This window comes from Protobothrops mucrosquamatus, unplaced genomic scaffold (genome assembly GCF_001527695.2).
Source record: "Protobothrops mucrosquamatus isolate PMUCROS unplaced genomic scaffold, P.Mucros_1.0 scaffold3330, whole genome shotgun sequence".
Taxonomy (NCBI): domain Eukaryota; kingdom Metazoa; phylum Chordata; class Lepidosauria; order Squamata; family Viperidae; genus Protobothrops; species Protobothrops mucrosquamatus.
This window is the reverse complement of record NW_015389320.1, coordinates 2,614-15,642: the sequence shown is the minus strand read 5'-3', so window position 1 is coordinate 15,642 and position 13,029 is coordinate 2,614. Positions and strand designations below refer to the sequence as shown.

Genomic DNA, 13,029 nt, shown 5'->3' with positions numbered 1-13,029 from the left:
CCAGCTGGTGGTCGGCCTGCTCCGTCTCTGCCGCTTGCCAGCTACGCCTCGGCCGGCGCAGGGGGCGGAACCACGCATGTGCGGCGCTCCCGGGCAGGGAAAGTCCTCGACTTACGACCGGTTGGGTAGTCCTCGACTTACAACCGGTTTAGTCCTCGACTTACGACCGGTTTAGTCCTCGACTTACGACCGGTTGGGGGTCGCGGCATTAAAAAGGTTGAGAACCACTGTTCTAACGCATCTATCGATGGTTTATTCTACAGTTCTTTCCCCATTTCAAGTTTTTGTACTGAGCGAAGGATGCGGGCTGAATTTTGTTTTCCCAGCATAGCCATTTGTTAACTTGACTATTCCAGTAAATAAAATAAAACGCTTCTATTCAGCTGAATAAAACCAAATTGTAAATACAACCCTGTTTGGCATCGTGGACACCTATAACGTGGTTTGTTTGAACTGGCTTTGTACAAGCAGCAAATCGAGCCCTTAGGCCTCATAAACCACAGTTTATGGCTGTGTGCACACTCAAGTCATGGCGATTCATTCAACAAAACTCATTTGAGCATGTGATCCAATCCCAACTTTTGGAAATTATTCAATGATTATCTCTGGCCTAAGTGGCCAGTTTTCCCATTAAGGTGACTTCTTATTGGGATCGAAGATTGTCTTCATGCAACTGCTGATCTGTGCCTCTTTTCCAAAAAGAGTGGATGCAAAAGATTTGCTCTTTTCAAGATTGGGGCAGAGAATAATCTGGGATGTAAAAAGCTGCACTGGGCTCTAAAGCTGGGGGGAGGGGGGGAAGGAGGCCATGCCCAGTATTACTTGCCACTTAAAATGAGCAGTGCAAAAAAAAAAGCACTGTTTGTTGGCAAGATCCGTTGTAAACCTTGAGCTGTGGTGGAGCAGTGGTTAGAAGGCAGTACTGCTGCTGCCAGCAGTTCGGCAGTTCGATTCTCACTGGCTCAAGGTTGACTCAGCCTTCCATCCTTCCGAGGTCGGTAAAATGAGGACCCAGATAATAATAATAATAATAATAATAATAATAATAATAATAATAATAATAATAATAATAATAATAGTAATAGTAATAATAGTAATAATAATAAAAAAGTTGGAAGGGACCTTGTAGGTCAGTGGTGGCGAACCTATGGCACGGGTGCCAGAGGCGGCACTCAGAGCCCTCTCTGTGGGCACGCGCGCCATTGCCCCAGTCCTAGGCCTTCAGCTGGGTTTTATAAAACTTTTTCGCTTTAGGCCTCCACCGCCGTGTGCAAAAAAAAAAAAAGGTTCAATCAGTCAATTTGAACTTCTTGCGGGGAAAAAAAAAGATCTTGTAAAGTTGGAATTGATTGATTAAACTTTTTAGTCCCACCCAGTCTGCTGTTACCACCGTGGCCACGCCCAACCAATGGGCCACACCCACCCGGCACTGGACGATGCATAAGTGGGTTTTGGGTTGCAGTTTGGGCACTCGGTCTCTAAAAGGTTCGCCATCACTGTTGTAGGTCATCTAGTTCAACCCCCTGCTCAGGCAGGAAACCCTATACCCGTAATGGTGAACCTATGGCACACGTGCCACAGGTGGCACGCAGAGCCCTCTCTGTGGGCACGTGCACCATCACCCCAGTCCTAGGCCTTCAGCTGGGTTTTATAAAACCTTTTTGCTTTAGGCCTCCGCTGCCATGTGCAAAAAAAAAAAAAAAAAAAAGGTTCAATCAACCAATTTCAACTTCTCGTGGGAAAAAAAAAGATCTCGCAAAGTTGGAATTGATTGAACTTTTTAGTCCCACCCAGTCTGCCGTTACCACTGCAGCCACACCCACCCAATGGGCCGTGCCCACCCAGCACTCGGCGATACATAAGACCCAAAACCCAACGTGAAACCCGTGAGCCAGAGATTTTCCAAGCGGTAGTGACGGGATATGGTAAAGTCTGTAGACATTCTTCCGTTCTAACTAAAGAATTTAAAAATAGAAAAAGTAAAGGTACTTTATACGGGTTCTCCAGACTGACGTTATTTTACGTTATTTTCTACGTGGTAAGCGTACTGGATTATTCTATTAACTATAACATTAAAAATAAATGTGTGCTAATTATAACTACCAAAATGAAGCTAAAGTATTCTTTCCCTTAACCATGGACTCCCCTTGAATTGGGCCTTTGATTTATTATGTGCCATCAAGTCGATGGTAGCAAATACAGAAGTAGATATATTTTTTCCATAGGCTTTTCTAGGACTTACTTATGAAAATAAACAGGCTCTAATTCTAGTTTTTTTCCGCTAAGACTTATTTATGGCAATAAACGGGCTCTAATTCTAGTTTTTTTTTGCTAAGACCTATTTATGACAATAAACGGGCTCTAATTCTAGGGGGGGTTTTTTGCTAAGACTTATTTATGGCAATAAACGGACTCTAATTCTAGGGGTTTTTTTGCTAAGACTTATTTATGGCAATAAATTGGCTCTAAATCTAGCTTTTGTCCCACTTTGTTATATAATAATAATAATAATAATAGTAATAATAATAATAATAGTAATAATAATAATAAAGTTGGAAGGAACCTTGGAGGTCATCTAGCCCAACCCCCTGCTCAGGCAGGAAACCCTATACCAGTGGTTCTCAACCTTTTTAATGCCGCGACCCCAACCGGTCGTAAGTCGAGGACTAAACCGGTCGTAAGTCGAGGACTAAACCGGTCGTAAGTCGAGGACTAAACCGGTCGTAAGTCGAGGACTACCAAACCGGTCATAAGTCAAGGACTTTCCCTGCCCAGGAGCGCCACGCATGCGTGGTTCCGCCCCCTGCACCGGCCGAGGCGTAGCTGGCAAGCGGCAGAGACGGAGCAGGCCGACCACCAGCTGGCCCAGCCCAAGGGAGGTAAGGCACCCGCCGGAAAAGGGGAAAAAAAATGGCGGACAAAAAAAATGGCGGACAGCCTTGCTTGGCGACCCCCATGAAATGGTCAATCGACCCGAAATGGGGTCCTGACCCACAGGTTGAGAACCACTGCCCTATTACATTTCAGACAAATGGCTGTCCAGTCTCTTCTTAAAAACTTCCACTGTTGGGGGCAACATGCTAACTCTATGAACCCGCTTAGAGAGGACTATAAAGCGCTGTGAAGCAACATACAAGTCTAAGTTCTATTGCTATTGCTAAACACATTTTGGTATGACGGCAGCATCACACTGCTGAACTTTTCACTCAGGAGCCCTATCACCCATTTTGTCACCAAGATGCACATTTTGCTGAGCTGGGAAAGTTTTTTTAAAAAAAGGCACAGATTTTTTTTAAAGACAGTATTTCCCAATCTTGGCAACTTTAATGGACTTCAACTCCCAGAATTCTCTCTGGCTGGAGAGTTCTGGGAATTGAAGTCCATACATCTTAAATTAGATTATATAACCTTTACTGTCATTTTTTTCCTGTGGGCACAACGGGACACATTAAAAATGAAATTTAGTTGCTTCCTCTCAAAGTATACACATACATAACACACATAACACACATTTAAAACATACTATATATACTATATATACTATACATACTATACATATTATACTATGTATAGACCTACACCAGGGGTAGGCAACCTTGGCTCTTTTATGACTCGTGGACTTCAACTCCCAGAATTCCCGAGCCAGCCTGGCTCAGCTTGGAAACCTCTCCCTTTCCCCTCAGCATGGCAGGCTCAGGAATTCTGGGAGTTGAAGTCCACAAGTCATAAAAGAGCCAAGGTTGCTACCCCTGACCTACACCCTTACATATAAGTAACATATAAATATTAATCACTGTCCATCTTGAATACATAACGGAAGAAGGAAGCTTTAAAGTTCACAAGGTTAAAATTGCCAAGGTTGGGGAAACACTGTTTAAGAAGCAGACAATAGATGTAGAGAGTTCCCATGCTGGACCCAAAGCATCTTTTCCCACTTCAGATCAGATCAACGCACACCCCTTGTTTTTCATCAATTCCTCTTCTGTCCCCTTATAAATCATACTGTCAATTTCTGTGATCATATCAAGGCTTTTAATGCCTCAAGGACTTTGTCTGCAGTATCTCAGACCGCCATTAGAGGGCAGCAAAACGACAGAGACAATCTTCCCAGCTGCCACCTAGTGCAGCCTAATTTCGATGGAAATTTTGGTGTCTGAATCCCCAATCACGTGCAAGCAAAGGCGATGATCTTTGCCACAGATCTACTGACACATCACAAACTTAACAGTTCATTTCTACAGACTCAAAAAGAGAGAAATACTCTTTTGTTTTTAGGGGATCAGGGATCTTCCCTCCACTGATCAGGCTCCCCCTTTTTTCTTCCCAAATTCTTACTTGCATTTTGTCCTCCTCCTCCGCAGTCTTGTCAATTCCAGCATTCATGGTGAGATTGTTTCGATCTACCGCAAAAAACGAGGCAACTGGAAAAGAAAGAGAGAGAAATGTCAGGAGAAATGTTTGAAGGGATGGATATAAAAAAGGAAAAGGGGGGAAAAAAGTAATAAAAGTAAGTAATTGTCCCCATTATGAGAAAGTGACTAACAGAATATTTGCAAATATAATATAATATATTATAATATAATATAATATAATATAATATAATATAATATAATATAATATTTGCAAATATTCTGTTAGTCACTTTCTCATAATGGGGACAATTACGTAATATAATATAATATAATATAATATAATATAATATAATATAATAATATAATATAATATAATATAATATAATATAATAATATAATATAATATAATATAATATAATAATATAATAATATAATATAATAATATAATATATATAATATAATATAATATAAAATATAATAATATAATAATATAATATATAATATAATAATATAATATAACAATATAATATAACAATATAATATGATATAATAATATAAATATAATATAATATAATAATATAACATAATATAATAATCTCTTTTTTTAAAAAAAAAATGGTGCTCCTTTGGACTTTTCCATCAAGCTGACCACACATCAGCAAAGGCCAACATCTGGAACTTCAGATCGCAATTCTAGGAGGGAAAAAAAGTGCCTCTGAACATACGCAGAGTGCAAGTTTCCTTTCAAGAGAGAGAGAGAGCAGCCCAGTTCCTCGCCCAGTTATCAGAAGAGAATAGGAGGAGAATAAGAAACGAGCACGGCAAGATTTAAGCTTCAGGATTTTTTTTAAAAAATGTGGAGGGGAAAAAAAAAACTCGTCTTGCAAAAATGTGCAGAAAAAGTATCCCCCCCCCCTAATTCCTGTATCAAAACACCCACGATTAAGCGTCCGTCTTCCTCCAAGTCGATAATGGAGACCGAAACGGGGTGTGTGGGGGGGGTGGAAGGCCGTCCCAGCAACGGAAGGCGTTGCAAGAGCAAAGGCGAGATTCCTTCCGAGCATGTGCAAAGCGCACTTCCTTCCCGCAATATTATACGCGGCGGCCCTTTTCCTTCCTCGAGCGGGCCGCAAAAGACAAAAGGGGGATGGCGGGGGGGGGAGCAAAAGAGAAGCGGCCGCGACTCGGAAAAGAGCCTCTGAGCATGTGCAAAGTCCCTCTGCGCTCTTCACCTCCGGGTGTGGAGGTGGGGGGAGGTTTCCAAGGCCGGGGAGGCCTTTCTTTCGAGAAAGGCGGACGAGGCAACGAGAGAGGGGGAGAAAAAGCCAGGCGAAAGGTGGCCCCCTCAAGGCAGCTGCTGCTCGGCCCCGGCCCTCGCCATTCCTTCGGGGAGGAACGGCTACATGGCAAACTTAAGACCGGTTGGACGCTTCATTGGCTTCCTCTTCCCGGGGATCCCTGGGAGTTGTAGTTCGCCTCCGCCGGCGGCGGGTCTCGGGCGGGCGGGCTTTCGGGCCCTTCGCGGACTGCGTTTCCCAGGATTCCACGCGGCTGACAAGGGCTCGCCGCGAGCGCCTTGCCGCAGCGAGCCGGGCTCTTTGCTGCAAAGTAAAAATCGAGTTTTCTTCGCCGGCGATCCTGCGTCGGCTTGACACCGGATTAAACGCCGTTTCAAACGGTCCGCAAGGTTAGCTTTCTCCCGGTAGAGGAACCTGGGACTGTGCAGCGTGCGCTCGCCGTTCACACGGAATACAAGACAGGGTGTCCTCGACTTAACGACAGTTCGTTTAGTGACCATTCGAAGTAACAAGAGCACTGTGTGTGTGTGTGTGTGTGTGTGTGTGTGTGTGTGAAGTGACTTATGACCGTTTGTCACCCGACTACGGCAACATCCTCTCAGTCACGTGATCAAATATTCAGCTGCTTGGCACACTGGTTCGCATTTATGACGGTCGCAGTGTCCCGGGGATCATGAGATCACCCTTTTTTTTTTTGCACGCTTCTGACAAGCAAAGTCAATGGGGAAGCCAGGATTCACTTAACAAGCTTGTCACTAATTTAACAAATGCAATGATTCACTTAACACAGTGGTTCTCAACCTGTGGGTCGGGACCCCATTTGGGGTCGATCGACCATTTCATGGGGGTCGCCAAGCAAGGCTGTCCACCATTTTTTTTGTCCGCCATTTTTTTTTGTCCGCCATTTTTCCCCCTTTTCCGGCGGGTGCCTTACCTCCCTTGGGCTGGGCCAGCTGGTGGTCGGCCTGCTCCGTCTCTGCCGCTTGCCAGCTACGCCTCGGCCGGCGCAGGGGGCGGAACCACGCATGCGCGGCGCTCCCGGGCAGGGAAAGTCCTCAACTTACGACCGGTTGGGTAGTCCTCGACTTACGACTGGTTTAGTCCTCGACTTACGACCGGTTTAGTCCTCGACCTACAACCGGTTTAGTCCTCGACTTACGACCGGTTGGGGTCGCGGCATTAAAAAGGTTGAGAACCACTGACTTAACAGCTGGCAAGAAAAGTTGCAAAACAGGCCAAAGAAAATTAACCAAATGTTTCACTTAGCAGTGGAAATTTTGGACTCAGTTGGGGTCGTAACTCGAGGACTATTAACCAGTGGAACAACCTGCCTCCAGAAGCGGTGAATGCACCAACACTGGAAGTTTTTAAGAAGAGACTGGACAGCCGTTTGTCTGAAATGGTATAGGGTTTCCTGCCTGAGCAGGGGGTTGGACTAGATGACCTCCAAGGTCCCTTCCAACTTTATTATTATTATTATTATTATTATTATTATTATTTAATTATTGTTATTATTATTACTACTACTACTACCTGGACCTGTGTACAGCCGTCACTTTCGGAAGAAGCAAGGCTGCTTTCTCACCCCAGCGAGGAGTTACAACCATTGTTCTCCGTTCTCCGGGGCCTTCTGGCAGGGGCAGTGTTGGACCCTGTGTCTGCTAGGTCTATGGAACAGGTAGAGGTTCAACAGGTGTCACCCCAATGCGTCAAGTGACCCCTTTGGTTTCCTAATGAAACAGGCAACTTTCAGCATCAACCTACTGCATTTTATTATACTGTACATTATACTGTAAGCTGACCAATTCATTCTAGGATACAGTCATATATACGTATAGTGCAAGTGTGTTTATCTAGAACAGGGGTCTTCAAACTTGGCCCTTTTATGACATGTGGACTTCAACTCCCAGAATTCCTCAGCCAGCCTGGCTGGCTGGCTGGCTGATGAATTCTGGGAGTTGAAGTCCACAAGTCATAAAAGGACCAAGTTTGAAGACCCCTGATCTAGAAGGTGCCACAAAAAGTTACTTTTCTTACATAATATTACCAAGACACTATTCTGTACAGGATCTCCTGGTGGTCTTCCATCCCAGGACTAACAACAACCCATACACACGTGATCTGCCTCTGACTTTCTCTTTGACTTCCCAACATGGTAGCCCAAGGTGACCATGTGCTTAAGTATTCTAGCTAGGGTTGATGACACGTTGCTTTTCAAGAGCAGCCAAGCCCAGCTATGAAAAGGGAAGTAACTGCAACCAGTTTTAGTGGAATGCTTTTTTTAAAAAAGTCTGGATAGTGGACACAGTAGTATCCAGAACAGCAGAATAGAAGAGAAAGAACTGGGGGACGACCAAAAAAAAAATCACAAAATGTAAAGGCCTGCAAATAGAGCTAGAACGACTCCGGCAAAAGAAAGCCAGGACAGTATCCATGGTAACAGGTGGGAAGGCAGAGAAATTCAAGGTTGGATGGCATGGATGAGCCCCTGGATAAAGAGCGGAGATGTTTAAAGAACCAAAGGCAACGTATGAAGCAGAAGATGATATATTTGGAAGGACTGAAAGACAGGAATGCCCTCTTGTCTTACTCCCATGTACTCTTTTGTCTTTACTCTGTTGTTCACCCTGTTGACTCATGACTGTTGTGCCAGGTTTGCCACCAACCGTATTGTGAAGTTCGCAGATGATACAACAGTAGTGGGCCATATTCAGGATGACTACCTCAAGGAAGTTGAGGGGTTGGTGAACTGGTGTAAGGAAAACAGCCTAATTTTAAATACCGGAAAAACCAAAGAGATCATTGTCGATTTCAGAAAAGACAGGCACACTTCTCTGTGCATTAATGATTCACCTGTGGAGATGGTTACCAGCGTCAAATTCCTGGGTGTGCAGCTAACGAGTAGGCTGACTTGGTCGCTCAACAGTGAGAAACTGGTGAAGCGGGCACAGCAGCGCCTGCATTTCCTGCGCCGCATGAGAAAAGCACATCTTCCTTCCCCTGTCCTGACCACTTCCTACAGGGGGACGATCGAGAGCATCCTGTCATACAGTATCACAAGTCTGGTTTGGAAGCATCACTGCTTCAGACAGGAAGGCGGTGCAGAGAGTGTTGAGAATGGCCGAAAAGATCATTGGCAGTTCCCTCCCTTCCATCCAGGACATAGCACAGAAGTGTTGCTTGAGCAGGGTCCGTAAGATTATCTGGGTCATTACACATCCTTTTCACGACCTGTTTTCCTTGCTCCCTTCTGGGAGGAGGGGGCTTCGTGGTATCCGTAGCAGAACATCCAGATTCAGCCATAGTTTCATTCCGTACAGCGTTAACCTTGTGAACTCTCAAGCTTCTTCCTTCCGTTATATATTCAAGATGGACAGCATTTAATATTTATTTGCTATGTATATGTAGGGATGTGGGTCTATACATATGTTCGTAGTATGTTTAGGTGTGCATCATGTATGTGTTTCACTTTTGAGAGCGGGCAACTAATTTTCATTTTTGATGTGTGCCGTTGTGCCCACAGTAAAAAAAATGACAATAAAGCTTATCTTTACTCTGCACAAGGGTGGATATATGCGTTGGAGGACAGGTTGACTCCCTCTTCTTCATGGCAGCCCCTCAGATACTGGAATACTGCTATCAAGTCACCCCTATTTCTTCTTCTCTCTAGACCCGAGGTCCCCAACCTTTTGGGCACCAGGGACCGGTTCCGTGGAGAGAGGTTTTTCTGCGGACCAGAGGGGTGTGTGGTTTCGTGTGCTGCCTGCATCCTGTGGATGGGGCTTTCCTTGTTTGTGCAGACCGGTTGCCGGCATGCCACGGCCCGGTACTGGTCCACGGACCGGGGGTTGGGGACACCCTGCTCTAGATTAGCCATACTCAAATCCTTCAGCCCTTCTTCAAAGTCTCCAAGCCTTGGGTCATCTTAGCTGCTCTTCTCTGAACTTTTTCCAAAAACTCAACAGCTTTTTTTTGTAACGTGGTGAGCAAAATTGGTTGCAGTATTCCAGGTGTGTCTTACTGAGGTTTTATAAAGTACTAAGAATGGTACTAAGAAATTCAGCCATAAGAAAGGCTGAGCGCCAAAGAATTGAGGCCTTGGAACTATGGTGCTGGAGAAGACTCCTGCGAGTCCCCTGGACTGCAAGGCGATCAAACCAGTCAGTCCTAGAGGAGATCAACCCCGACTGCTCCTGAGAAGGCCAGATCCTGAAGTTGAAACTCAAGTACTTTGGCCACCTAATGAGAAGGAAGGACTCACTGGAGAAGGGCCTAATGCTGGGAAAGATCGAGGGCAATAGAAGAAGGGGACGACAGAGAATGAGGTGGCTGGATGGAGTCACTGAAGCAGTAGGCGGGAGCTTAAATGGACTCCAGAAGATGGTAGAGGACAGGAAGGCCTGGAGGAACATTGTCCATGGGGTCGCGATGGGTCGGACACGACTTCGCAACAACAACAACTAATACTTCACTTAACATCTATGTCATTAACTTAACAACTGCAGTGATTCATTCATTCATTCATTTTTTTATTTATTTAACTTATTTGCCACCCATCTTGCAACGAAACAACTGAGCTGGCTTAGCTCTTGACAAGCGTGACAAGGAGAGTCGTAAAATGGGGCAAAACTTACTGAACGACAGTCTTATTTAGCGACAGAAATTTGGGAGCTCAATTGTGGTCATTAAGCCGAGGACCCAGCCGCATTCGCTTCCGGCTTCACCGAGCATTACTGAAGTTTCTTCCCGTGATGCCGCAACAGCGTCTCTCTCTCTGCTGAAAATCTTCCCCGCCTACGAAACCCCGATAAGGCTTCTCTCCCGTGTGGATTCTCCGGTGCCTCAGCAACGTCTCTCGTTGACTGAAACTTTTCGGGCAAGTGGGACACGCGTACGGTTTCTCCCCGGTGTGGACCCTTTCGTGTCGAATCAGCTTGGCTTTCTCGCTGAAGCTTTTTCCACACTGCGAGCAGCTGTGCGGCCTTTCCCCAGTGTGGGTCTTCTGGTGCGCAATCAAGTTCCTTTTTCTCCGGAATTCCTTCTGGCACAACGGACACTCGTAAGCCGCCTCTCCGCCTTGCATTATGGGATGCTGGCTCGGCTGAATCCACTCGCGGGAGTGTCTCCCGCATGCGCTACGTGCGGCTGACCTCTCCCCCGTGTCGATCGTTTGGCGCGTAAAGCTTTTCTCAACGCCGGGACAGCTGAAAGATGTTTTCTCTTTTCGGTGGACGTCCTGGTGCTCCTTCGGTTTGATGTCGGTGTGGATCACCCGATGCTGTACCGTCGGCGGCTGATGGCGGAATCGTTCCCCGCATTCGGGACATGAATGCTTTTGCTCACTTATGTGGGTTAGATGCTGGTTAAGGGTCTGGCCCTCTTCCCAAAGCCACTTCCTTGGCAGCGTTCTCCCCTCTGGATTGTCTAAATCGGCGTCCCCTTTCTGGAAAAGGGGCCTCACCAGTCCTTCCCCACAGGACCTTTGTGTTTTGTGGGCTCCCTCCAGTTCGGGGCTGCCTGGCTGGAGTGTTTCTTCCTTGATTGCGGTTGCAGTGAGGTGATCTGAGAGAACAGGAAAGAAATTGAAAGCAAGCAGAGAAGGAAAGAAGAGAAAATACAGCTAGTCCTCAGCGTAATTAGTACAGGTAGTCCTTGACTTAGATCACAATTCAGCTCAAAATTTCTCTCAAGCTTCCTCCTTCCATTATATCAGTGGTGGCAAACCTATGGCACGGGGACCAGAGGCGGCACTCGGAGCCCTCTCTGTGGGCTCACGTGCTGTTGCCCCAGCCTCGCCTCCCCCCGCGACCCCGTCCTCTCCAGCAGCCCCCCTGAAGGAGACTCGCTCTCGAGCGAGGCCCACACGGAGCAGCGCAGCCAAGGACATGGCAGCCAGGCAGCGTAGACAAGACTCTGCCCTCACACCCCATCATGCAGTTGATGCTGCAGGGCGCGGGCAGAGGGTGTGGCCGCCATAGCGCTGCTAGGCTGCCTGGGCGATCTGCGGCGGGCCCTGGAGGTGGTGAGTGGTCCTGTGGGCAGGTGGGGCGGGGGATGAGGGGCAGAGCGGGGGTGGGCAGGGGGGGTAGAGCGGGGGCGGGGGCAGTTTTTGGGCACTCGGTCTCTAAAAGGTTCGCCATCACTGCATTATATATTCAAGATGGTCAGTATTTAATATTTATTTGTTATGTATATGTAGGGGTATGGGTCTATACATACGTTGTACATAGTATGTGTAGGTATGTGTCATGTATGTATTTCACTTTGACAGCGGGCAACTAAATTTCATTTTTGGTGCGTGCCATTGTGCCCACAGTAAAAAAAATGACAATAAAGGTTATCTAAACGGGACAGTTGTTAAATGAATGAATTTTGCTCTGTTTTGCGACCTTTCTTGCCACAGTTGTTAACTGAATCACTACAGTTGTTAAATTAGAGACCTGGTTGTTAAGTGAATCTGGCTCCCCCCACACCATTGACTTTGCTTGTCAGAAGGTCGCAAAAGGTGATCACACAATCCTGGGACCCTGCAACCGTCATAAATATGAGTCAGTTGCCAAGTGTCTGAATTTGGATCACGTGATCGTGGGAATGCTACGACGGCCGTAACTGTGGAAAAAAAAGTTATGTCACTTTTTTTCCAGCACCATTGTAGCTCCAAACGATCACTAAATGAACTGTTGTAAGTCGAGGACTACCCGTCCAGTGGTACCTTGCTACTCGAAGTTAATTAGTTCTGGAAGGCATGACTGGTACCCAAAATTACAAGTGCCAAACAAACCAGGGGGACCCTTTGTTTTGGCTGGGAAAAAAAAAATCTTGTCCTTTTTCCTATATCAGTGACCTTCCCAGCATGGCCAACTTCCTGTCCGCGCTCTGCAGCCGTTCCCCTCTTCCTTTTTAGAATCATTTAGAATAGAATAGACCTGGAAAGGACCTTGGAGGTCTTCTAGTCCAGCCCCCTGGTCAAACAGGAGAACCTATAACATCTCAGACAAGTGACTATCTAGTCCAGGGGTGTCAAACTCAATTTCACTGAGGGCCGCATCAGCATTGTGGTTGCCCTGGGGGGGGGGTAGGTGCGGCCTACTGGGTGGGCGTAGATGGAGTGAGTGTGGCCTAATGGGTGGGCATGGCCAGCTCTACATCGTTCGCGTCAAGGGTACCTGTGGGGGCCTGGGCAGGAGTGGGACAGATCTGAGGGTCTCTGGCAGAAAGGGGTGGGACTGGGGCAAGTGCCAAGGCATGGTCCACTGGGGCAAGTGCCAAGATGGCCACCACAAAATTGTACATTGGCTCCCGGCCGGCCTGGGCCGGGGCCAAGGCAGCGGGGGCCGTTCTCTCACTGTTTCCAGGATGGCTTCGCGGGCCACATGAAA

The 13,029-nt window shown here is 46.6% G+C and overlaps 1 protein-coding gene across 1 annotated transcript in view; it reads right to left on the bottom strand.

The window, feature by feature from the left end:
- The window catches only part of LOC107297479 (zinc finger protein 271-like), a gene marked incomplete at its 5' end in the record, with an annotated part of 25,526 nt that extends 14,314 nt beyond the window's left edge, over window positions 1–11,212 (bottom strand). Inside the window, one exon of the mRNA XM_029286326.1 lies at window positions 10,375–11,212. Within this exon, the coding sequence (XP_029142159.1) occupies window positions 10,375–11,212 (838 nt within the window). The remainder of the gene's footprint in view (window positions 1–10,374) is intronic.
- Between the last annotated feature and the right edge of the window lie 1,817 nt (window positions 11,213–13,029).